The sequence below is a fragment of the Tachysurus vachellii genome, chromosome 19 (genome assembly GCF_030014155.1).
Source record: "Tachysurus vachellii isolate PV-2020 chromosome 19, HZAU_Pvac_v1, whole genome shotgun sequence".
NCBI classification, from domain to species: domain Eukaryota; kingdom Metazoa; phylum Chordata; class Actinopteri; order Siluriformes; family Bagridae; genus Tachysurus; species Tachysurus vachellii.
This window is the reverse complement of record NC_083478.1, coordinates 13,615,450-13,641,649: the sequence shown is the minus strand read 5'-3', so window position 1 is coordinate 13,641,649 and position 26,200 is coordinate 13,615,450. Positions and strand designations below refer to the sequence as shown.

The 26,200-nt window shown below is 40.3% G+C and overlaps 1 protein-coding gene across 1 annotated transcript in view; it reads right to left on the bottom strand.

The window, feature by feature from the left end:
- Positions 1-4,845: 4,845 nt before the first annotated feature.
- The window catches only part of plxnb1a (plexin b1a), a 75,817-nt gene continuing 54,462 nt past the window's right edge, over positions 4,846-26,200 (bottom strand). Inside the window, exons 23-38 of the mRNA XM_060894222.1 lie at positions 25,852-26,000; positions 25,648-25,748; positions 25,345-25,562; positions 25,076-25,254; positions 24,536-24,602; positions 24,249-24,395; positions 23,872-24,037; positions 23,541-23,644; positions 15,261-15,345; positions 14,986-15,158; positions 9,912-10,072; positions 9,361-9,508; positions 9,158-9,222; positions 8,873-8,945; positions 8,484-8,558; positions 4,846-7,011 (exon numbers count right to left, since the gene is read on the bottom strand). Coding sequence (XP_060750205.1) covers positions 6,907-7,011; positions 8,484-8,558; positions 8,873-8,945; positions 9,158-9,222; positions 9,361-9,508; positions 9,912-10,072; positions 14,986-15,158; positions 15,261-15,345; positions 23,541-23,644; positions 23,872-24,037; positions 24,249-24,395; positions 24,536-24,602; positions 25,076-25,254; positions 25,345-25,562; positions 25,648-25,748; positions 25,852-26,000 — 2,016 coding nt within the window. The 3' untranslated portion in view covers positions 4,846-6,906. The remainder of the gene's footprint in view (positions 7,012-8,483; positions 8,559-8,872; positions 8,946-9,157; positions 9,223-9,360; positions 9,509-9,911; positions 10,073-14,985; positions 15,159-15,260; positions 15,346-23,540; positions 23,645-23,871; positions 24,038-24,248; positions 24,396-24,535; positions 24,603-25,075; positions 25,255-25,344; positions 25,563-25,647; positions 25,749-25,851; positions 26,001-26,200) is intronic.

Here is a 26,200-nt window from a genome sequence, read left to right as displayed (position 1 = left end):
AGTCAGATACTGGGTTATCAGCAACTATAAATGATCCTGACTTTGGCATCACAATCCTTAACCACATGCCACACAGCAGTTTATAGCCCATGATGTGAAGAGTTTGGTATGTTGTTGCCAGCCAATGGGAAGTGATGTTGTGCTACTGTATTGTCTGTGTGGCAGAACTGAAATAAGAGAATGTATAAAAAGCCCCCAGGAGAAAGCAGGAGCTGTGAGCCATCTTGGCAGAGACCTCTTGCTTAAATACACATGAGCCTGTTAACACTTTAGGGCACAAGATTAGGGCATGAACAAGGAGAAACCCCACAGAGCGGTTACTAAGATCATCCTAGTGTGTGAAATTGTCCTTTAGGTGATAGAATGCAATGCAGAATCATGGCATAAGGTTCATTCAATTCAATTCTATTTTCTTTGTATTGTACAATTGTAGTTGCCATTGTTTCAAAGCAGCTTTACAGAAATCTAGTTTAAAGTTTAAACGTAAATTAAAATTTATCCCCAACGAGCAAGCCTGAGTCGACTGTAGCAAGGAAAAACTACCTGAGATGATATGAGGATGAAACCTTGAGAGGAACCAGGCTCAGAAATTAACCCATCCTCATTTGGGTGACACTGAACAGTAAATAATGTCAAAGTAAATAATGTTCTTACCACAACAGTTTATAGACAATGGGACCAAGAGCTTCTGAGAAACTAGTAACTCAGTGTAATTAATTAGTTCATTATAATCTTGATATAACACTATGGCCTCCTAGCGTTCCAGCGGCAGGATCCTGCGCTCTCATTGCTGGGTCCCGGGTTCGATTCCCAGGCAGGGAGCGACCCAGCCACTGAAGAACTAACTCTCAGTGCTGGTCCCAAGCCCGGAAAATTGTAGGAGGGTGACCCTTCCTGGCGGTGTCTTCACTTACACTGTATAATAACAGTACATGAATAATCATGCACTAATACCTGAAATAATACTTACATATGATGAACTAATGAACTACTGATGAGTTATGACATGAAGTGTTAACATTTTGTTTAGCTTATGAATTCATGTTTTTATATAATTTCCATAATTGTAAAAACTGCATTTATAATAAACACAGATCATTCATTTCTCTTCCAGTCTCACTGTAGTACTAGTACACGGTCTGGGTGGCTCGGGCCTGGGGTTCTGCTGCTTTACCCACAAGGGGGTAAATTCTTTCTTTTAGAGCATGCTTGAATGAGTTTACATCTACATGTTAATTAACACAATAACAAACGTATAGTGGTGTGAAAAAGTGTTGGCCCCTTCCTGTTTTTTTTACATTTTTTTAATCATTTGTCACACTTTAATGCTTAATATCATCAAAGGGCCACACATAGCCATGTAAGTTTGTATTTTGTTTTTTTTAATAATAAAAACCTTCATTTAAAAACTGCATATTGTGTTTACTTGTGTTATCTTTGGCTAATATTTCAATTTGTTTGATGATCTGAAACATTAAAGTGTGACAAACGTGCAACAAAATAAATAATCAGGAAGGGGGTCGACACTTTTTGAATTCATAAGTCTTGTAGTTAAGGTTGTCTCTTCATTAGTTGGTGATTAGAGCATGCCTTAACTTAATTAGTTCATATTCTATTAAGTTTTCATTCAGGTATAAGTGCAGGATTATTTGTGTACCGTTCTTGTAAAGTGTAAAAAATAGAAAGTCACACAATAGCTTTAAATATCAAAATTTTAAGATTTCAAGACGAGACTATGTAGCTTCCGTGGTAGGAAACAATGCCAGGTTCTTTCCTGAGCTCGGGTCACTGTCTGTGTGGCATCCTGAGTCTGTATGGGTTTCCTTAGGTTCTTTCCAAAACATGCAGGTTGGTGGATTAAGCTATCTTGCTAAAATAGGTGTGATTGAATGCGTGAATGTGAACATACATGGTACTCTGTGATGAACTGTGGACTTCCTCAATCGTGTCTAACATTGGCTTCTGATACACCACCACCGTGACCAGAACATAAGATAAATGCATGAATGAATGATTATGTTGCTGAAAATTATACTGCATATTTGATCAAATTAAAAGCTAAGACATTTGTTGCATCTTAATTAAAATCTTAATTAATATCTCTAAGAGAACTTGAGGATTCTGTGGCTCTCCGTGGCATTTGTTTGGCCACAAATTGTTACCATAAATAGAAGTGCTAGTCTTTTACATGCCGTAATCTACTGTAGGTTACTATAAATAATTAAGTAGCTATTCCATTTAAATATTGTTAAATATGTTGATGCTCATTCCAAAAGCGAGCATAAGTGTAATAGATTAATTATTCTGAATGTTTTACTTCCATCACACAGAAAGCATGCTGACATTTGTACTGTCCTGTCAACTAATTTTACACGTGTCAGTCTGTCACAAGGCCATAACTTAGTTCAGGGACCTGAGTGACACAACCTCTAAGTGTTGTTCCACTGTACAGGAGATTCCTTACATGGTAAAGTCAACCTCTCCATTTTAGTTAAGGAAATAGCACTGTTAGAACGCAACACAGTACATTATGTAGTATAAGTAAGTAAGTATATACTAATTTCACACTTCCAAAGTGATTCATATAAGGATTTATGCCAGGATTGTCAGTCATATGACCTGATAAGTGTCCGGCTCAGCGAAGGAATTTAGACTCAATGTTCTGACTTAAAATCATCTTAAAAGTTGAAAGATCTGGAATAAACTCAGTGCTATAAACAGCTACTTACAAAATACACGATGACTTTACCAAGAGGTGTGAATAATTATGTGATATCTTTAAAATCTTTTTTTTATTGCATTATTATAAATTGCATTTTCACTTGATATTAGATCCATTTTTTTTTGTATATCTTTTTTTCATCCTGCTAAATGAGAAAAACAAATAAACACTTATTCGAGTGACTTGCTGTTGTAGCCTGGCCGCCACAGATCATTTTCTGCTCCCCAACAGATTGTAACAGAAGTGTAACTATTCTTCGGTCATCTATTCGCTCATCTTGGACCGTTCTGTTCATCTCCTCTAAACCTAGCAACCATTCCACAGTTAACGTCACTAAGATCACATTCTTCCTCATTCTGATGTTTGGTGTAAATATTAACATTAACATGATTTGCTGATTAGGTCATGAGCAGGTATTCTTAATAAAAGTGGACAGTTGTGCATTCAGAAGATACCTTTCAGATAAATGTTAAGAAATTAATACATTTAAGAAGTTATTTATGGGTTATTGCTCTAATAACTGATATTTTTGTGCTCTATCCCATTTGACATTGAACTAAGAGTAATTTGGACTTAAAATGTGTTGGATGTCCCTGATGTACACTATATGGCCAGAAGTATGCCATCACAGCAATTTGTGCTTTTTAAACATCGCATGTGGGGATGTGGGGATTTGTGCTTATTCAGACACAAGAACATTATTTTAGTCAGACAGTGAGGACGGTTGAGGAGACCTGAGGCGGCAACTGGTGTAGCAGTTCATCCCAATGGTGTTCAGTGCACTTTTTCCACTCCAGTTTTGGCAAGCCATGTCTTCAGGGACCGGGGAAAATTCCTTCCCAGACCACTAGAGTGCTTCATAGGGATAGATGTAAGAGATATACAGTAAGTTTATTTTAAACTTATTTTTTTTGTTTCTATACTTCTTTAAAGCTGCTTTGAAACCATGTGAATTGTTAAAAGCGCTATACAAATAAATTTAATTAAATTGAATCATCACTCACCATTTTGGACTTTTTTTTATTTGCTCGATTTCCTTCATCGATTATTGTAAACTGTTTGTACGCTCACTATTGTACACTCTTTTCTGATTTGTCACCTTTGTTTAACGTTTGTGTTAATACCTGGTGAGGTAAGGTGAGGTGGTGAGGTCTTATTTGTTTTTCAGCTTTTCTTTTCATAGATGTTAGTGTTTCTGCTCCTCCAAGGTCATGTGTTTTTCCAGCCGTGTCTTGTTATCCCTAACGTGTTCCTCTATTTATACCTGTCCTGTTCTATCAGTCTTTGTTAGTTATTGTTGTATGTCACGCTTCGTTTCTGTATGTGTCATTGTCTCGGATTATGTTGTGTAATGTTTATGGTGTTATGTTATATGTGAATTAAAAAGTATGGAGAACGTCCTTCATTTGGTGTCTGGTTTGTTAATCTCATCGGGAAAACATGACTGAATGTTTTCATTTAATTATTAAAATTATTAAAATTATCCAAATTAGAAGCACCTGATGAAACCCTTTAAGTTTCTATATACTGTAGAACATTTTCTTCTAAAAGTGTTACCATGGCCAATCTGTTCTCCAAGTCCTTGTTTGGTTGGTTTTGGTGGGTTTATTTTTATTAAAGAGGTTCTGCCCTCGCATCTGACTCCACACAACTCCCTGTCTGACACTGAAGACATATATACAATAATGTGCTTCCAAATTTGTGGCAAAGTTTAGGGGCAGTGGTGGCCAACTCTCTAAGGCTCTGGGTGGAGGATTGGGGTTCAAGCTCCAGCACTGCCAAGCTGCTACTGATGGGCCCTTGAGCAAGGCCCTTAACCCTCACTGCTTCAAGATGCTGTATCATGGCTGACCATACATTCTGACCCTAATATGTTGGGAAATGTGAAGAAAGAATTTCACTGTGTTGTAATGTATATGTGAGAAATAAAGGATTCTTCTTCTATTTCTTCTTCTTCTTCTAACCACATCTGGGTATGATGGTCAGGTGTCCATAAAACATTTAACCATATAGTCTATGTTGTAGTTTCATCATATTTTTAAATTCATGACAAACTTGAGCCATTAGGCATGGCATGTTTATACAGAGACAGAATAATTACTTCAACAACAGACTGTGGACAGCTTTATTAAATGGCCAGTCTATACACATAGCTACAACTCAACAGCTCAGAAAGTGTATGGCTGATTAAATCAATATTTACAATATAAAATCCCGGGTAAAAAAAGCAGTGTGAATACATGATACACACGAGAATAGATCAAATTTACCACATGAGCATAAGCACAATTTACAAAATAACACTGGAACTTTCACATCTGGTTCACTGAAATAAAGACTTATCTAACTTATTAGTAATTAACTAGACATGTGGAAGCAATTCAGAGCAATTCAAAAGAGGGTGAGAAATAATTTATGGCAATTTGGTCTTCACATGAATCAACTGCGAGCAGCCAGTCAGAAAGAATATAAATAAATAAATACAGCTGGCACATTCTGCAGATAAACAGTGTAGAGCTTTACACACTACTGAACCTCATGTTCAACACCCTGTTTATTAAAAGCAACAATGAAATACATGTAAAGAGTTATACAAAGAGCACACAAATAGCTCATGCATACTGAAATGATCTTCACTTTAGCATGCCAAATGTGTTGTGCTTTAATTCGATTCAGTGCTGTGTCATCTGATTGTTTGCTAGTTAACTCTAGATGAAACTTTTTTTTTGTTTTCTGTTCCATATGTTCAGTGTGGCAGCAGTTTTCTTTTCTAAGCACCGAAGAGAAAGGGGGAGATAGTTTGCTTGCGACTGAGCCTTTGGTTGTACATGTTACATGGTGAAACAGGCCTAGTTAGTAATAATTGTTCAATAATTACAGTGCCTTAGTTATAACTGCACAGAAGTACATCGACAATGTGAATTCAACATGTAGAGCTTCAGTGCATACAGAGCAACAAATGACAAATGAAATTCAAAAGTGATAAAAACAAGACACAAATGGACCATCATGCAGAGCTGTGTAAGGTGTGTGATGTGCTCACGGGAATAGTTTATGCATAGCAAAGTTGTGGATGTGATAGTGACATAGCTCTTTCTACAGTATGTTACTATGCTGCTGTTTCTTTAAAAACCTCTGTGTTATTTCACCGGGGATCTCTTGTTGTGTACATTTCTAAATCTGATGCTAACGTGCATTTATTTTCTCTTAAGTGCATCTGACAATATAGTACCATTAAACGGCACAAAGAGGACCATCTGCTTCAATCATCTTCATTCTCGTTTAGCCTAAAAGCTGAATAAACCTCCTCATACAGTTCAGTATTCAGTATGTAACTTATTGTTCATCGTGCACCATGTTAAATATCAGAAAGAAGACTCCAAACATGAGATTCCTTACATTCCTTACAAGTCCAAACATACCCTTTAAACTGCAGCAGCTGTTTTCATCAGGCTAATCCCTCTTTAAGCAATGCACATTCATATGTATTAAATGGTGTGTTTGCTGTCCAGTAGAAATGCACCTGAACTCTTAAAAAACTGCGTGTGTTACTGAGCAGTAGCAATACATGCCATGTGTAAGCTTTTATTTGAGATATTTCTGTTAAACAGATCTGCAGTTACTGTACATTAGAAAGACAACAAATTAATTAGGTCAGGTAAAAAAAAAAAGACATGGTTAGGGTTTTATCTTGTAAAACGAACCATGTGGGCAGTGATTTTATTAAGACATCTTTTAAAAAGCTGATATGGAGCATCCTTCAGATATGTGAGGGACAAAAATCTTAAGCTCCAAAGTGCAATGAAGAAATTTACAAAAATCAAGATTAAGGTGTATTAAGATCTTCAGAAGTATTTCGTAATAGTCCAGTGTTGGAGATCTAGACAACCTGCTAGCATATTGCAAATATAAAGTATCGTTAGTGAGCAGGTGAGCAGGAGTGATCCAGCTGGAGCTGTGCTGGACAGACGAATGAACTGCAGTGAAATACCTTAACACCATATTCTGCCTGTAGCACACACTTCATTTCGCCACATAATTTCTTCCTTTAAATCACCTCTGAGAAGTCCCAGTCTCTGCATTCGTGCTTCTGGAAGTCTGAGCTCCTCCCCACTCTCTGTCCTCCATCCTTCGCTCCCGTTTCGTTTTCTCTCTCTCCTCAAATTTCAGCCTGGGTTAGCAGGTCAAAGATCAGTAACTTTATTCTCCACAGCTGCTGCGATCTGCTGAAGCCTATAGCCAAGCTGCATCTTCTGAGCATTGGAGTCTTCCTCTAGAGCAGAGATTATCTGGTAAAGGAGAGAGAAGCAGTGAAAAATTAATCCAAATAAATAGTTAAGGCCATTTAACTATTAAGGGAGTCTACAGATTAAGACCATAAAATGTTAAGCTTCTTAAATGAAATGATTAAAAGAAATGGTTTGTTTAAGTCTCCGGGCTAGCTCTCATGCATGCAGCAATATACACTGCCCTCATCTAATTTGCTAAGGAGGTGGAATTGTTATTTATTTATTTTTTAACCCATATTTTTTATTTTTAACATTAACGCTCAGTCTAGTCCAGTGTCACTTTTACCTACTGTTCTCTAGAGACTTGAGTGCAACATAGATATACATTCATGTGTATTTGAAAATGCAGAGAACAAGAAGGTAAAACAGAGGAAAAGAAAAATTAAAACAAATAAATAGTACTAATAAATAGCAGATAAATAAACAAGTAAAATACATAAGAGAAAAGTGGATGACTTCAAAAGTGTTGACGACATGGAATGAATGATATTATTGCATTAATTATTGCATTAAGAGGATTGTAGGGATCCATTTCTTTACAGATTTTGGCCTCTGATGCTGAAATGCAACCATCTGAATGTGAAACACTTAATAGTGGCTGTTATTAGGCTTTGTAACAAATATATTTGAGCTCTACACTCGATACCTTCTGGATGCTCACTAATAAGTTGGTAGAAGATTTCTCTAAGAGCATCAAATACATGCTTCTAATATTTTTTTAAATTTTGGGCATAACAACAGAATATGGGTGTAATTTCCAACTAATGTCCACATTTTCTACAGCAAGTTATTATCAGCAAGTTATTATCTCCCTCCTGATATTAGAGCTAGTCACTGGATGTGTTTTCCAAAATACCTCCTCCCAAGTTTCAGGACAAATCATTGTATTTATAAAGGAGAAATGAGAGGCTGAAATGAACAAAGTGTTATTCTATTTCCTAAACAATTATTAGATCTGCACTGGAAATGATTTCTTAACCTCATGTCCCATTTGTAGTTCTCCAAAAAAGAGTTTTAGTGGCCATTTTTTATTTAAAAAATCAAAGATTTGAGATTCAGTTCATTTGAGTTCATTTGTGAATCATTTCATCTGAGTTCATTGAGAATCAGTTCATCTGAGTTCATTTATGAATCATTTCATCTGAGTTAATTGAGAATCAGTTCATCTGAGTTCATTGAGAATCAGGCCATTGAGATTTGATTTCACCATTTTTTTAATATCTGATGCACATTGCAATTATTTATAACCACATGCTAAGAGTTATCTAGAAAACCTGCTACTAATTTGATGTACAACCTACACATTTTCCAAAAATTATCTTCAAAAATGAGATCATTTGTTTGTTTATAGACATTGATGAGGACACAATTATTACATACTTAAACCTTGGTAGCTAAAACATAGACGTGACAGAGTGTTTACTTTCTTTATTTCCATGACTGTTGGTTAAAACAGGCCAATATTTTCTTACCTGATCATAATATTTGTTGATGTATTTGTATAACTCATTCAAGGCCACTAGATGATTTACTTCACTTGAGTAATTCTGCAAGGACAAAATGGGTGTACAATAAGAGCAAATGACATTTCAAGGTAAAAGACCCTATAGGCAAAAGATACAGGTAAACAATCAAATCAAATCAAATCAAAATTTATTTGTCACATACACATAAAGACATACAGGGTACGACATGCAGTGAAATGCTTTTTGCAACTGTCCGGTATATAAGCATAAAAAAATGAAATGTTATTATTTATCTTCTTTAGTAATGAATCCAGTGCAAGTGACACAGCATTCAGACAAATCTAGTACCAATGTAGTATCTATCAAATTAAAGAAAGACAAGAGGATTTATTTACCCTGGACAGCTCAGCCAAAACAGAGTTCATTTCTTGGTCACTGGAAGAAATGTGCTTTATATCTGCATAATACCTGTGCAAATATACAAATGTCCTTGGTTACTTTACTAACTAATGTTGATTCATATATGGCATTGTGGGCTTAATTAAATTAAAGTCATTATTAAAAAGAATAATAATTACTTTTTCACTGTTACTTAAGGCATTTTAATGCAAATAATAATGGAATTTACAACACCCACAAAAACAACTAGCTGAATTAAAAGAAATGTCAGTGCCATTCACCTTTCCACCATCTGTTTGTAGCGTGGGATGTCTCGAGCATACAACAATTTGTTAATAGGAGAATCCTGTACAAGGAAATTCATATGTAATTAAAACAGCTTACAGCATTGATTTTCAAAAAGGCTTGAAATTTCAAATACATTCTGATTTATTGCTCAAGCTGCTAGTTGTGTAAAGCTTCCCCTCCTTCCAGATTGGCTTACCCTGCCCAGTTTGTGGTCAGCGATAGTGCAGGAGTCCATGAAGGTTTGAGCAATAACAGACAGCACTGCATCCACACTGTCTGAAGCTGGCACATCAAAGATAAATTGTGGGTTCTTCAGAATATTGATCCAGAACCTCAGTGGTAGACTGCAAGACAGTGACATATAAGTCATTGGCTTATGTTTGTCTTTATCTCAGTTTGACAGACTATGTGCTATTAGAATGATCCTACTTCCCACTTCAGAAGTACTTCTACTTCAGCAATAATGCGGTTTAGGTCAAATACAAGCTATTTTCTCAGTGTAAAAATATTATAACGTGAATAGAATGGTTGCTAATAAACAACAATCAAGAGAAAACCTGACATTCATTACAGAAACCATGCTCTCAAATCAAATCAAAAGAAAATCACAAATCAAAATTCTCTCTGAGTGTTATTACGATTAAGATACTTAGTGGGAAACTTGTGTTTTCAATAATTCCAAAAGCATGTGAACATATCATTATTCCCAGCAACTAATAATACAGTATTATATCATAGCACTATTACCTGTTTGTCTTCCAGATGTGAATGGTTCCAGGGTCAGTAATATTGTGTTGAGCTGCCTGATCATCCAACAGATCAAAGAAATATTTTACAGCCAGAGGAACTGGCTGACTGGTATTGAGAATCACGGCAAACAAGTCATCTACAAACTTCTGCAGTGTGCCCTGCAACACAGAGACAGTTGTGTTGCTAAGCAAAGCTTATTTCAGGCAATGCTTTAATCTACATTTGGTTGCAGTCCATGCTTATAGGAAAGTTTGCTCCTACAAAAAGGAAATGACAACACATTTTCTAAAGCCTTTCAATTAAAAAAATGGTGGAAAAACTCTCATCCAACTTTGTCTACCAATGTAAGAAGCTTTTTATGACTGTTGAGGGTCTCAAATGATTACTTACATTAGAATATTCTTGTCTAGCTAGCCTACACAAGCACCATGACAGAGATGCATGTAATTAAGCTAAGAAATTTATATTACATATAAACCTACACCAGATTATGTATGTAATCTGGTTCCCTGAGAAGGCTGACACTATGGGAACGATTCTTTGAGGAAGTTGAGGTAAACATCCCTGGCCAGGGCACTGCACAAGATGATACCCCTAGAGGAGTGAGCTCTGATGCCTAGAGGCAAAGCAACAAATGTGCCTCATAGAGGCACAGCAACAAATGCACCTCTGAGTGGTGGACATAAGTTCTCAAGGCCCTTACTGGGCAAAAGCAAGCCTCCCCTTTTCCGTAGACTCATGGGGTGGAGGACAGTAAGCATGTAGAATGACTGGTCAACCGGCCATCCTGAGCACCTTGGGGACATATCGCGCCCTGGGGTGCAGGATAGTTGTACTGTAGACATGCCATGGGCAAATTCTAGGCAGGTGGGGGTGACTGACAAGGACTGCAGATCTCCCACTCTTTTGGGTGAGGCCAAGGCTAAGAGCAGAGCTGTCTTTAGAGTCAGAAACTTCTCAGAAGTACCGGGGAAAGGTGTACAGGTTTAGCCTTGGCCATGCCTGTACCAGGGCTTCCAGGCCCAGAGGGGCCAGATAAGATCTGAAATAACATAGCGGACAGTAGGTTGACTCCTTGGGGGCAAACAGATCCATATTCGCCTGACCAAAAATCTGGGGAACACCTGAGGCCCTAGCGCATAGTGACAGGAAGTCTGCATCCTAATTTACATGCACTGGAATAAAAATCACTCTTAGAAAAATAAAACTTGGTCTCTGTTTAGATCAGAATCTGCTGTGCCAACCAGAACAGAGATTGTCTGTGTGCACTAGCACATGGTAGACCCTGGGGTGAGGGAGAAAGTGTTTCAATGCTAGAAACGCGGCCCTCATCTCATGCTGTGGCAGAATGCCTATGTGGAAATAGCTGTCTTTAAGGTCTACTGTCAAAAACCAGTCCTCGGAACTGATCTGTGACACAATAAGCTTGAGCATGATCACCTTGAACTTGAAAGTCTGCAGAGTACAGTTCAGAGCCTGCAGGTCCAAAATTGGATGCAGCCCACATTGTCCTTGGCAACAAAAAATACCTGCTGTAAAAGGGAGAAGTGAGAGAAGTTCCTCTTGGAGGAACATTTCCTGGTGTTTGCCAATGACTGTGCACAACACACCCTGAAACAGAGGAAGACAGGAGGTGAACTGGATCCTGTACCCTTTTGACTAAAGTATCTAGGACCCACTTGTCCTTGGGCATCAGGATTCCTTCTTAGCCAGCATGGCAGAGATAACAGAGCTATGGTCCTCTATCACCTAATGGGTCTATGCCTGTGCATGCTGACTGTTGCAACAAGACCGGGCATGCTCATCTCTCATACAAACAATGCAAAAAGTGTGTGTTGTCCTCTGTAATATAGCAGGGGCACAGATGCACACACCTCTTAAAATGCTTGCTCGCCAACATGTCTTTTTTTTCCTCTTGCTTTTTAAATATCCTTTTTTCCTAGTCTAGAGAGACAGAACAAACAACCGACCCAAACATACACAGAGCCCTTCCTGAAGACAAAGAAGCTTGTGTAATGTGACGTAGATGACCTTATATGGACTTGCTGGCATGTATTCTATTCGTCACCTGTCCTTTCTGAACCATTAAATTGGCGTGTGTGCACGCAGAGATTCAGACACAGCTTCCTCAAAGAAGCGTTCCCATAGTATCAACCTTGATGCAGCGTCGAGTTCCTTCGAAAGGGAAATGTTCCCATTACTCCTTCCCATTACTCCTTTGATTTTCTTGTGCTAACAGAAACCTGGATATCCCCACAGAACACTGCTACTCCAGCTGCTTTATCCTCTGCCTATGCTTTCTCTCACCCACCACGAGAAACAGGCAGGGGTGGTGGTACAGGTTTATTGCTGTCAAAGAAATGGTGCTTTACACCTCTCCTCTTGTCTCATTTAACCATCTCCTCTTTTGAATTCCATGCCATTTCAGTTACCTCTCCAATCAACCTTGTTATCATTGTTGTTGACCGCCCTCCTGGTCCCCTAGGTGACTTCCTGGAAGAAATGGACACACTACTTAGTGTTTTCCCTTCCGATAGCTCCCCTCTGATGGTGCTTGGTGACCTCAACCTCCCCTCTAACAAGCTTCAATCTTCTTCCCTCCTGACTCTTCTCGACTCATTTGCCCTGACACTCAACAGCTAGCTCCCCACACACAAAGGAGGCAATGTCCTGGACCTGGTTTTCACCCGTCCTTCTCCAGCTACAGACGTGACTGCTACCCCACTACACGTCTCCGATCATCACCTGGTATCATTCACCATCACTCTCCCTACCCCACCTAAAACTACCTCTCACCCCCTCGGCCTTCAACCTTCACTCTGTCTCTCCTTCTTCTGCAGCTTCTGGCACCCTTTCTTCTCTTACTGATCCTGAGTCTTTTTCCTCACTACCCTTGGACTCAGCCACAGATACTTTCCTTTCATCTCTTTCCTCAACTATGGATTTTCTCTGCCCTATGTCCACTAAACCCAAGTAAACCTCATGTTCTGCTCCTTGGCTTTCAGATGTGCTGCGCAACAATCGAAGAGAGCCAAGATCATCCGAGAGAAAGTGGAAGAAATCACAACTAGATGCAGATCTTGATTCTTACCGAACACTCCTTGCCAAGTTCTCCTCAGATGTGACTTCTGCCAAGACTTCCTTCTACAAGGAAAAGCTTGACGCTTCCTCACATGACCCTCGGAAATTCCACAACATCATCTCTTCTCTCCTCAACCCCCCAGCACCTCCTCATTCATCCTCCCTGACTGCAGAAGACTTTGCTTCTTTCTACCAGGAGAAGATTGAAGAAATCTGCCGGACCTTCACTTCAGCCCCGACTGCACTTACATCTCAGAGTATGGATTCCCCTACACCTTCGTTGTCACATTTCTCAACTGTAGCAGCAGAAGAAATTTTACAACTCATCCAGTCCTGCAATCCTACCCCCTGCCCATTGGATCCACTCCCTTCCACTATGCTCCAGACAATCTCACAAGACCTTCTGCCCTTCATTACCACTATCATCAATAGATCCATAGCATCTGGTCAGGTAACAACTACTTTCAAGAGAGCAAGGGTTATTACCATCCTAAAGAAACCTGCTCTGGATCCATCAGACATCAGTAACTACAGACCGGTATCACTTCTCTCGTTTCTTTCAAAAATTCTTGAACGCATTGTCTATAATCAACTGTCTGTCAATCTCTCACAGAACAACCTCCAAAATTCCAACCAGTCTGGCTTTAAAGCAGCTCATCCCACAGTCCTTTTGGATGTCTCTGAGAAACTACATGCTGCTAGATCAGCCAAACTGTCATCCGTCCTTATCCTCCTTGACCTTTCAGCAGCGTTTGATACGGTCAACCACATGACTCTCTTGTCCACCCTCAGGAGTCTTGGGATTTGCAGATCATATTGGGAATGGTTCGCTTCCTACCTGGAAGGACGTTCATATCAGGTAACATGTAGGGGAGTGACATCTGCTCCACGCAGACTCTCCACTGGTGTCCCACAGGGCTCAGTACTTGGTCCTCTTCTTTTCTCCCTGTATACTCACTCTCTTGGTGAAGTTATTTCTTCACATGGGTTCTCTTACCACTGCTATGCTGATGATACACAACTTATCTTCTCTTTCCCACCCACAGATACCACAGCTTCTGTTCGGATCTCAGCATGTCTGGCAGAAATTTCATCATGGATGACTGCTCATCAGTTAAAGCTCAATCCTAGCAAAACTGAACTGCTTGTTCAATCTCTTGTCATTTCTAGACCTGATTACTGCAAGGCACTGCTGGCCGGTCTACCTATGAACGCAATCCGTCCTCTGCAAATGATCCAAAATGCAGCTGCCCGGCTTGTTTTCAACCTGCCAAAGTTCTCGCATACCACCCGGCTGCTGCGATCCCTCCACTGGCTTCCGGTAGCTGCATGCATCAGATTCTAAACACTGATGCTGGCCTACAAAGCCAAAAATGGACCAGCTCCCTCTTACCTAAAAGCCCTCATCACTCCTCGCACTGCACCCTGCACCCTTGGATCTACCAGCACTGCTCGACTGGTTCCACCATCTCTCAGGATAAGAGGCAAGTATACTACAAGACTCTTCTCTGTTATGGCACCAAGGTGGTGGAATGAACTTCCCCTAGAGGTCCGGACAGCTGAGTCACTGGCTATTTTCAAGCAGCGGTTGAAGACCTACTTATTCAGGAAACACTTCAACTAGCACTTCTTTCCTTATCTTTTGCATTTAAAAAAAACAAAACAAAAAAAACTTTGACACTTTTTCATTGAAACTTTGAACAAATGTTTTAAACTCATGGTATCTTAAGTATGTACCTTAGTGAGCCAGCATTAATGTATTCAATGCTAGAGATTTAAGCACTTATGTACGTCGCTCTGGATAAGGGCGTCTGCCAAATGCTGTAAATGTAAATGTAAATGTTTTGACAGTGACTAATAAGGAAATTATAATGTCATTAAAAATTGTGTCATCGTCTCAATGTGTAGAAAGACAGAGTCTCTTAAACTCTTAGACTTTTGATCTTTTTTTGGTCAAGGCTTAAAAGTTGTGTATCTTTGTGTGGACAACCTTCATAGACAGTAGGCGTGTGAGGTAGATCTCCGGTATTGCCTTAGCTCTCTCTCGTTCTCGTTCTCTTAGACTCCCTCGCCTGTGTTTGGACAGCTCTGGCTCTTCACTAGATTTCTCCAGATGCCACAGCCTTATCCCTTCGTCTTCCCCATCTTCCAGCATGGGAGTCTCTGACAAACAGACAGACAGGCAGACAGACAGTATGAAAGAGAGTAACTTGGTTATGTGGTAATATTCAGATAAATGCCAGAGCAGTGTACTGCAAGACTCACTCTCTCCTGGTATGTAGTCATGACTGTCATGGTCGACATGTTTGGATTGTCGTGACACTAGAGTTACCGTGGCACCGTCAGGAACCTGATACAGTAATCAGAACCAATGTAAGAACAGCTAACTATTGTAAAACAATCAATACATCAGATACAAACACCAAATGAACATAGACTATGAAAATACATTATTTTATATTATTTGATTATTGCAGATCTGTCATTTACTCAACTGACACCTAATATGCTAAGAAAGGTAAAGCTGTTGTATATTATATGTGAGACTGATCTGCTTCTGACACTGCTTCATCATGCACATGAAGAAATTTAGCAGTGAGCCTGCATGTGTACAGGTAAGTGTATTTTCCATGTCCTTCGAAAGGCTAAAGAAAGGTATTCTGTCACCCTAATACGCCTTGCACCAGTTGACAGACAGACAACTCCTCTACCAATCACCACACTGAAGCAGACATCCAATTCACTTCGTTTAATGGCTGACTGGAAGTAGGGTAAAACTAAAAAAAAAGAATGACAATGAATTTAAGCTAATTAATTAAAGTTGTTTACATGACATGAGAATCAAATATGTATTTATGAATAAAACATATCACACAACTAACATTTAAAGCTCTTTGAGTTCCAAGGTGCACGTTTTAAAGCAATATATATTTAACACGTTGTCTGTACTGTAAGTATTTGAATTTCAAATTGAAATGAACTCTTAGGACAAAATGTAAAATACTGACAAATATAGTTATATAACCTTTTAACGTGACTCAACATACCAACAATGCCTTCGAAAGAACATGAAATGTAGCAGATGAATTACGATTAGCAGAGCTGCAATGAGGGCTTGATGGCTTAACAACTGACGAACTAGTCTGGCGCTGATGACATCATCATTACGTGACGATCTCTTAAAGGAGCCAGCACACATTAATTATATCACATAACAACACACTCCCCGCCTGGTATCACTAGATACCACGACTCATTGTAACCAAACGCTTAAAGGAGTAAACCAGTCACTGAATTAGTTGGAAGGAATGAGCATTACCACTTCAGTTACAGGTCTGACAAAAACCTTTGGTTCTCCCTTATTGACAATTTTGATTTCGACCTTTCGTACCCTTCCATCTCCACTAGGCAACACTTTAGTGATGCGCCCCAAAGGCCACTGGTTGCGTTTAGACTGACTGTCTTTCATAAGGACAACACTACCCGTTGTGATGTCTTGATTTTTGAATTGCCACCTTTTCCTAGGTTGCAGTGTGGAGAGATACTGCTTCCGCCACCTGTCCCAAAAGGTGGAAGCTAGGTTTTGGACTCGTTTCCACTGTCGCCTGTAGAGGTCAGTATGATCAAGTTCGACAGGAGGACAAGGGAAAGAACCATACTTCTGAGTAAGTAATGTTGCAGGAGTGAGTATAAGGGGGTCCTCGGGATCCACAGATACAGGAATCAGCGGTCTGGAGTTTATTATCGCCGTCACCTCTGCCAAGAATGTTGTGAAAACTTCATGTGTAATTTTAGACGGTCCCAGCTGAAGCATCATGGAGTCTAAGATCTTTCGGGTTATACCTATCATGCGCTCCCATGCTCCACCCATGTGCGAAGCGTGGGGTGGATTGAAGATCCAAGAGCACCCTTGTTCTGCAAGAAACCTTGACACCTTTGCCTCATCCAAATTAGAAGGAATGTCCAGTTCTCTGCATGCCCCTACAAAATTGGTCCCTCGATCGGATCGCATCTGCTTGATTGGACCACGAATGGCAATGAAGCGTCTCATAGCGTTTATGAAAGAAGATGTGTCCATAGACTCCACTACTTCAATATGGACAGCTCTGATGGTTAAACAGGTGAACAGCACCGCCCATCTTTTGCTATTCACATGTCCACCTCTAGTGCGGCGGGCTGAGATGGTCCAAGGCCCGAATACATCGGTGCCTACATAGGTAAAGGGGGGCTCAGTACTGACCCTGTCCACCGGTAAATCAGACATCATTTGTACTTCACTCTTTCCTCGTAGCCTTCGGCAAACTACACATCCAAAGATAAGAGAACATATGCTCCTTTTGGCTCCCAAAATCCAAAAACCTGCCATACGTATAGCACCTTCAGTAATGTGCCTACCCTGATGTTGAGATTGTTCATGGTAAAACCTCATTATCAAAGTTGCAATGTGGTGCCTTCTTGGGATTATGATGGGATTGCTTTCATCATAGTCGATACCTGCGTGTGAGATCCGTCCTCCAACCCTCATAAGGCCATCTTTGTCTATGATGGGGTTCAGTGTAAAGAGGGGACTGTCCTTTGAAATGTTCTTACCATCTCTGATGCATCTGAGTTCCTCAATGAATGCTTCCTGCTGTGCAGCACGAATGACGGTGACTTTGGCTTGGTTCAACTCATTTACATTGTACGACATCCTACAACAATGCCAACCTTTGCAATTTTCCACATTTTTGGTTGAATTCCCTTTGAATGTCTGTACAACATGTATTAGACATGCAACAGCTCGAAGAAGTATCTTCCAACTGGAGAAACGCTCGAAGCGCTTTGTACCAAGCTGGCTGTCTTTGATATGGGTAGTGAGCACTGTTGCCTCAGGGCGAACTTCAACATCACTGGTTGGCTCCACAAGATCAAATTGACCTGAAGTGTTATATTCCTGATTAGAGCAGGACAAGAATGGTGGACCAGTAAGCCATGTTGTATCTTTTAGACGATCTGCAGGCACAGACCTTGTTGCATGGTCGGCTGGATTCTGGGCACTTGGAACATAATGCCATTGCTGAGGGTGCGAACTGCTTCTTATTCTTTGAACTCGATTATTCACAAAGACATAGAATCTGCGTTTTTCATTATAGATGTAACCGAGGACCACTTTGCTGTCTGTGAAAAAGGTTACTCTATCAAACTTAACATCCAACTCTGCCATTATAATGTCAGCCACCTCTACGGCCAACACTGCACTACAGAGCTCAAGGCGAGGGATTGTCAACTCTTGGCGAGGCGCCAGCCTGGCTTTCCCTAAGATGAAACTTGTTTCGCACTTTCCCTCCATGTCCAGAATTTTGAGATAAGCTACTGCAGCTATAGCCATAACTGAAGCATCTGAGAAGACACAGAGCTCTCTATGTGAAGCTTCTGATGGAGAGGTTTTGGTGTAGGGTCTAGGGATTTGGAGCTGTTGAAGCTCTTGAAGGGAGTCCCTCCATTTTTGCCAGGATTCCCTTTTCTCCAGGGGTAAGGGTAGGTCCCAGTCCAGTGAGTCACTTGTGAGGTTTCTAATCAGAACTTTGCCTTGAATAACAACCGGAGCTGCAAACCCGAATGGGTCATATAACCCATTCACAGTAGAGAGAACGTCACGGCGTGTAAACGGTTTCACATCATTGGACAGCTGAAATGTAAATGTGTCAGTTTTGAGATTCCAGCTAACTCCTAAAGTACGCTGGACTGACGATGTGTCTTTGTCCAGGTCCATGTCCTTTGAATCTCGGCAGTCACCTTCAGATGTAAATACATTCATAACTTCCTCACTGTTTGATGCAATTTTATGCAACTTTAGATTGGAGCGAGCAAGTGCTTCTTGTGTCCTTTTAAGGAGATCAATGGCAGCTGTTGCAGAGGGTAGAGATTTTAAGCCGTCGTCCACATAGAAATCTCTTTCTATGAACTTTAGGACGTCTGTTCCGAACTCTGTCTCAGTTTCCTTCACTGCCTGTCTAAGGCCATAGATTGCGACGGCTGGAGAAGGACTGTTACCGAAGATATGGACTTTCATCCTGAACTCAATGATGTTTTGCTCTGGATCATTATTTCCATGCCAGAAGAACCTAAGAAAATTTCTATCTTCTGGCCTAACAAGAAAACAATGAAACATTTGTTGTATATCTGTGGTAATCGCTACTGCCTCCTTTCTGAAGCGCAAAAGTACTCCAAGCAGTCCATTATTCAGGTCGGGTCCCTTCAGAAGAACGTCGTTAAGTGAGACACCATCATACTGACAGCTTGAATCAAAGACGACTCTAATCTGGTTTGGCTTCTTTGGGTGGTACACACCGAAGAGAGGCAAGTACCAACATTCTTCTTGATGGTTAAGTGGTGGTGCTACTTCGGCGTGACCTCTTTCCAGTATCTTCTCCATAAATGTAAAGAAGTGCTCTTTCATGATTGGCTTCTTAGCAAAAGATCGCTGTAGAGATCTGAAACGATCTAAAACTTGTGACCTGTTGTTTGGTAAGCGCTGCCTCTGGAGTTTGAACGGAAGGGGAGCTACCCAGCTGTGCTTCTCATCCTTGTAAAAGCTTTTCTCCATTATATGAAGGAAAGCCAAATCCTCAACTGAAAGAGCCAATCTTTCATCATCCTTTGTTCTCTTGAAGATGTCCTGTTCTACATGGTCATCCCTTTTCCATACAGGCTTCTTCAGTGGAATAGCAGTACAAGAACTTGAGGGCTTTACATCACAAACATTCTCCTTGATATAAAAGACATTAGGACACGGCTTAAACAGTGACTGACGACCACTATCCAAGGTGCTGGTGAAGAGAGTGTTAACACTTTCCGGCTTGTGAACTCTGCCCAGGCACACGTCACCAACTATGACCCAGCCCAGGTCCAGCTTCAGAGCATATGGAGCTTCAGGGGGGCCATTAATGTACCTCTTCACTTTATGTACCTCTATGAGATCCCTACCTAACAGCATCATAATTGGAACCTTTGAATCAACCTCTGGAATCTGTGCTGCAATGCCTTTTAGATGTGGATGATGAAGAGCAATTTGTGGTGAGGGTATCTCAGACCGATTATCTGGGATGTTATCACATTCTATCAAGGTTGGCAGAGTATGAACGACCCGACCATCAATAGATGCCACCTGGAATCCATGTGCTCTTCTACCACTTGTTTGGATCATCCCTGCACACGTTTTGAGATAGTAGGAGGATCTGTTGCCGTCCATGTCAAAGACACTGAAGAATTTCGATCTCACCAAGGATCGGTTGCTTTGATCGTCAATGATGGCGTACACCTTGATCGCTTTCTCTCGCTGACCACTTGGAAACACTGTCACAAGGCAAATCTTTGAACATGTCTTGCCACTAAGATTACTACCACAGACTCCTGTACACTTAGTCGACACTTCATCTTCGGAGGGTTCCTTCTCCCCGCCATGATCTTTGGTCTGGATGTGGGTTTTAACAGGCTGAGAGATATATTTTGGGTGCAAAGCGGAATGGTGTGTTTCGCTGCCGCATTCAGAACACTTGATGAGCTTTTCGCAGTTCCTTGCAAAGTGTGTGGTGGATGCTACACACTTAAAACAAATCCCATTCTGCTTCAAAAAGGCCTTCCTATCTTCAAATGATTTCTCTTTAAACCCACGGCATTTGTACAAAGGGTGTGGTTTTTTATGTATAGGGCAGAATTTAGCCACATCTATATCAACATTTTGGGTTTCACCAGTTACAGTTCTCTCTGGAAAAACATCGGTCTTGTGTACTGAGATTGAAGCTTTGTTAACATTCTTAAAGCTTCCTGGCTTTGGATTGTCGGCATGAAGAGGAAGAACAAAACTGGGATCATTCCTCATCTTTGCTTGTTCTGTGACAAAGTTAACAAGTACATAAAACGGGGGAAAGGGGACTTTGTGCCGTTGTTTGAATGCATAGCCTAGAGCCATCCATTTCTCTTGCAGACTGAATGGTAGCTTTTGCACTATACCAGCTATGCCCCGTGCAGTGTCCAAACAGGCGAGACCTAATAGCACTCCCTCAGATTTTGCCACTTGGAGTTCCATGAGGAGGTCTCCTAAGTCTCTAAGTTTGTTTGTTTCTTTATTTGAAATCCTTGGGAAACCATCTAGTCTCCTGAGTAATGAACTCTCAATGACCTCAGGTGCTCCAAAACAATCATCTAACCGTTCCCAGATCATCTGAAGACCTCTGTCTAGGTTTTTGATATGAACTGCTCTTATACGTTTTGCTTGTTCTCTAGAATCTGCACCTAACCATTTGATCAATAGATCCATCTCTTCTTTAGCCGTGAGATTAAGATCTCTGATGGCAGTTAAGAATGATGCCTTCCATGCTCTGTAATTTTCAGGGCGATCATCGAATGATAGTAGACTTGTTGAAACAATCTCTCGCCGCGCCATGAATCTGACGAGATCGGTAACACTCTGATTTACATCAGGAGTACTAGCCCGAAATTGGACATGTTGAGATGGAGTCGCAGCATATGATTTAACTTGTGGATAACTGTGGGCATTTGGAGCCCTTCCTGATGACTGCATGTTAGAATGTGAATAGGTGGGCCTGTGACATGTCTCAACAGGCAGCCTTATATTACATGGGTAAGGATCCTGTTCTGTCTTGATGGCAGGAGCGGATTTTACATATGGAGGTTGAGCATCCGGATAGAGAGCGTAACCAGCCGATGTGTTTGAATGAGCACCAAAGAGATGCGACTCAGCCTCAAAAATGACTTTAGAGGTATCATAACGTCTGTAGTCTTTGTTTGTGTCGAAACCCTCAATTTCATAGGATGGCCGTTCCATCAAGTTCTCTTGAAATAATTCTGCTGGTGGCGGCGGTGGCCATGCATCCTCCAACATCTCAGATGGATCTAACTGGGCGTTAGCTTGCAGTCTAGCTTGTTCTTGAACATACTCTTTTGTTCTTAGGATAGAATCGTGAGAGCCAGATCTGTATTCAATGTCAGATTTCCGACTTGATTCTTTATCACAACTTAGGGCTGCAGTTAGTGCTTCAGCCTTAGCTACTGCAGCAGCAGCTTTCCTTTCAACGTCTAAAACAAATAATTGTGCCTCTAAACGTGCCTTTTCTGCATCCAAGTGTGCACTTTGCATCTTTATATGCATTTCCTTCTCTGCATATTCTACTTTAACTTTGGCTTCTTCAGCTTCAGCAAGGGCTAAGGCAATAGCAGAACTGACAGAAGACCCTTTTGAACGTTTGGATGACATTGACCGATTAGACCAGGTCACTAAAGTGCTATGAGTTGGGGTCTTTGAATCTTCCATAGTGTAAAGGGAGTCCGATTATGTGTCATATAATTGCCTTTCTCTCTTCCACCACAAGGAGACACCCTGACCTTTTCTGCTGTAGATCAGTCTGCATGAAGATGTTGTTTTACTATTCTGTCACCCTAATACGCCTTGCACCAGTTGACAGACAGACAACTCCTCTACCAATCACCACACTGAAGCAGACATCCAATTCACTTCGTTTAATGGCTGACTGGAAGTAGGGTAAAACTAAAAAAAAAGAATGACAATGAATTTAAGCTAATTAATTAAAGTTGTTTACATGACATGAGAATCAAATATGTATTTATGAATAAAACATATCACACAACTAACATTTAAAGCTCTTTGAGTTCCAAGGTGCACGTTTTAAAGCAATATATATTTAACACGTTGTCTGTACTGTAAGTATTTGAATTTCAAATTGAAATGAACTCTTAGGACAAAATGTAAAATACTGACAAATACAGTTATATAACCTTTTAACGTGACTCAACATACCAACAATGCCTTCGAAAGAACATGAAATGTAGCAGATGAATTACGATTAGCAGAGCTGCAATGAGGGCTTGATGGCTTAACAACTGACGAACTAGTCTGGCGCTGATGACATCATCATTACGTGACGATCTCTTAAAGGAGCCAGCACACATTAATTATATCACATAACAACACAAAAGGTATAATGTTGTCCCACATTACACTGGGTATTGGGTATGTAAAATATGAATATTTGAGATACCATTGAATTTCTTTTGTCTGTACAGCACAAAGTCTTACCCCAATCGGCCACATGATGAAGCCACAATGTCACCATGTTCATACATAAAAGCTGAAAAAGGATTTTTGTTTAAATCCTCTGTACAATTTATCCTAAAATCATGGAAGTGGTTTCTGTACATTACCAGAGGCATTTTTAATTAAAAAATATCCACTGTGTTTTACTGTGTTAGACATTTTGGGTGTCAGCCATTTTGGGTGTCAGCCATCATATGTGTCATTGTCTTGTCCATTTGTCTCTTGCACACTTACTAAAAGTTCTTGCACACTTACTAAAAAACACAAAATCTTTTTACACATGCAGATGCTTGAACCCTGATGATTTTTGAAAATATACTGAAAATTTCATTGATTTATTGAAGAACATCAAACAGAAGATTTCTGAGTAAATAGTGAATAATTATTTGCATTTTTAAACTCAACATTAAAGTAAAATACACAGACTGGACCTTGTAGTGTTGCAAAGTGTTTAGACGTTTCCATGAGCCCTGCACCACTGAGGTCAGGTCTTCATCGGACAGGATTAGGTGTCCTGCCATCCCAGCTCTCCATTCTACATTAGCAGTGAAATAGAGACAATATTAACTTCTCCTTCCCCAAAGTCACTGTACAAAACAAAAACAATGCTAGTATCTGATCAAAGATTTCACAATATCTCACAACATATCCTTTTTATTAGAGTTTTGACACCATGATATGCTTGTTGGCAAGTATCATTTTCTTTACTACTAACTGCTTTACATCGGCGGGCTACACTGTACTCAGTCTGGGTGCTCTTACCTAAGTTCACTGAGTCTGTAGAGGGTCTCTGAGAGTATGATGTGCCCTTCCATGTGTGCTCCAAAATTTTTTCCTTCACCTGTGTGATGGTGTCACAGTCCAGCACTTTCACAGGAACCGTCTGAGACTCATGTGTGGCTGCACTGGTTACCAGAACATTCAGTGTCTGAAGCACAAAAAAAAAGAACAGGGTGTGGATATAATGCACCATTAGTTCCTTTGAAGCATAGAATCAATCTTATATTTCTTTATAGTGAACTGTCTGTGAATCTTTTATAAAATAATGATCAGTGTTTTCTATACAAGGCTGTGTACAAATACACATGGAAAGACGTGACAATTTTACAATAAAATTTTACACCAGGTGTATTTCTTACCAATATGTGGTACTCCACATCATCACGCAGGAGCCGGTTGTCATTGAGTGTATACTTGGCCTTGCTAGTTACAGCATCCACAGGGCCTTTATCCACCTGGTGTTTTATGGCTCGGAATAACATATACAAAGCCTCTCCTGCTGATTCCTGCATCACACAAAGAAATGGAGTGAAATATTATTCACACAATACAAGTAAAGATTACAGATGGATTTAATCAGAAAGTTTAGATTAGATCTAATGATTAGAGCTACAGGTTTGCTGGGGGTGAGATGTGTGGTATGTACCCTGAGGAAGGAATAAAGGCAGATGGACATCCAGTTGGTAAGCAGCTTCTCTACTACTGACTCAGTCCTGCAAAACAAGAGAAGAGCAGCTGAAATGCATGGCGTGTTAAGGTCTGCGAAAAGTGCGTTTCTAAATGCAAACTCAAAAGAGTTTTAAATCACAAAGATAAATCTGTATCTAATCTTTAAAATTATTTAAGCAGCAGCCTTTATTCGTCACATATACATTATTGCAGAGTGAAATTCTCTTCTTTACATTTGCCATCATGTCAGGAAGCTAGAGCCAGGGCAGAGGATACAGTAGCCCTGGAGCAGAGAGTGTTTTAGGGCCCTGCTCAAGGTGCTTGCTTGGTGACGACTGGGCTTAAACCCTGATTTTCTAATCAGTAAACCAGAGACTTAACTGATATTATTTTATCTTAATGCAGACAATGTGATAAGCAATATATTTGGGATTTTGGGAATAGCAATATAAACTTATTTGTTGGTCTTGAGCAGACATTTTCTCCTTAGTTCCAGACCAAGAAGCTGAGCACTGACCTGCGCAGCATGAGTTTGGGATTTCTGGTGGTGTATTGCTCCACCAAGTGACTCAACAGCGTTTTCAAAATGTCAGTGAAATACTCCAGCTTTTCATGCAGTGCCACTGTAAGGAGGGAGGCCACATATGCACGGTCCCGCGGAGAGAACGTCCTCTGGCTCTCCAACGTGTGGATGAACTGCACATGCACATATATTCAACATCACTATACAGTAAGATGTCGTATCATGTCAGAATGAAAAATATTTGAATATGTAGAGGAAGCTACCTTGATCAGGAACAGTTTGCTGTTGAGTAAATTAGAGAGCTGGACGAGGCCCTGCTCTACTGTAGTTCGGCGACAAGCTGGCACATCCAGATCTCGCTTCAGTGGTGACTCCTGGTGTCCAGGGAAGAATATCCTCTCAGCGTAGTTGCGGTAGTCCAGGAATGGAATCCCAGAGCCCACCAAGTCACTAGACATGTCCATCATCTCTGTCATCAAATCTAAAGAAAGTTTTTAGTGTTATAACAAGGGTTTTGCCAACATTTTCCAGTTTACAATTAAACATTGTCCACAAGAGTATAATACCAGTGAACTCCTTTTTGCAGCGGTCTCTCACACTTGTCTCTAGGTTTTCTAGCTGAATCTGAACTTTCTTGTAATCCCTCAGAGCCTGTTTACTCTTCCTCCTGATAAAGCCACATGTATACAAACATGTGCATAAGCATACACAGACACACACCAAACTATCACCAATGACTACAGTTTCTCTTGTAGTGTGCAGTGTTGTACCTGTATATGAGCACGATGACCAGTACAATAAGTGCTACGATAGAGGCACCAACTCCGACGCCCACCTGAGCTTCCAGAGGAAAAAAGGCCTGGCCGAGAGAGTCGTACTGCACCCTTCCCAAGGAGAAGTTCAGATTCCCCATTCGAACCTATACATACATAAGACAGGACATGCTGTGATGGGAACGATGTATTCTTATGAATCTCTGCTGTTATTCATTTTCATTTTTCATTTTGAAAATAAGTCTTTTCGTTGTCACAAAATGAATGATTGGAACCAACTAATAAATAGGCAGGTTTACCCCAATAAACATACAGACAATTAACACAGAAATTTCACAACTTCCAT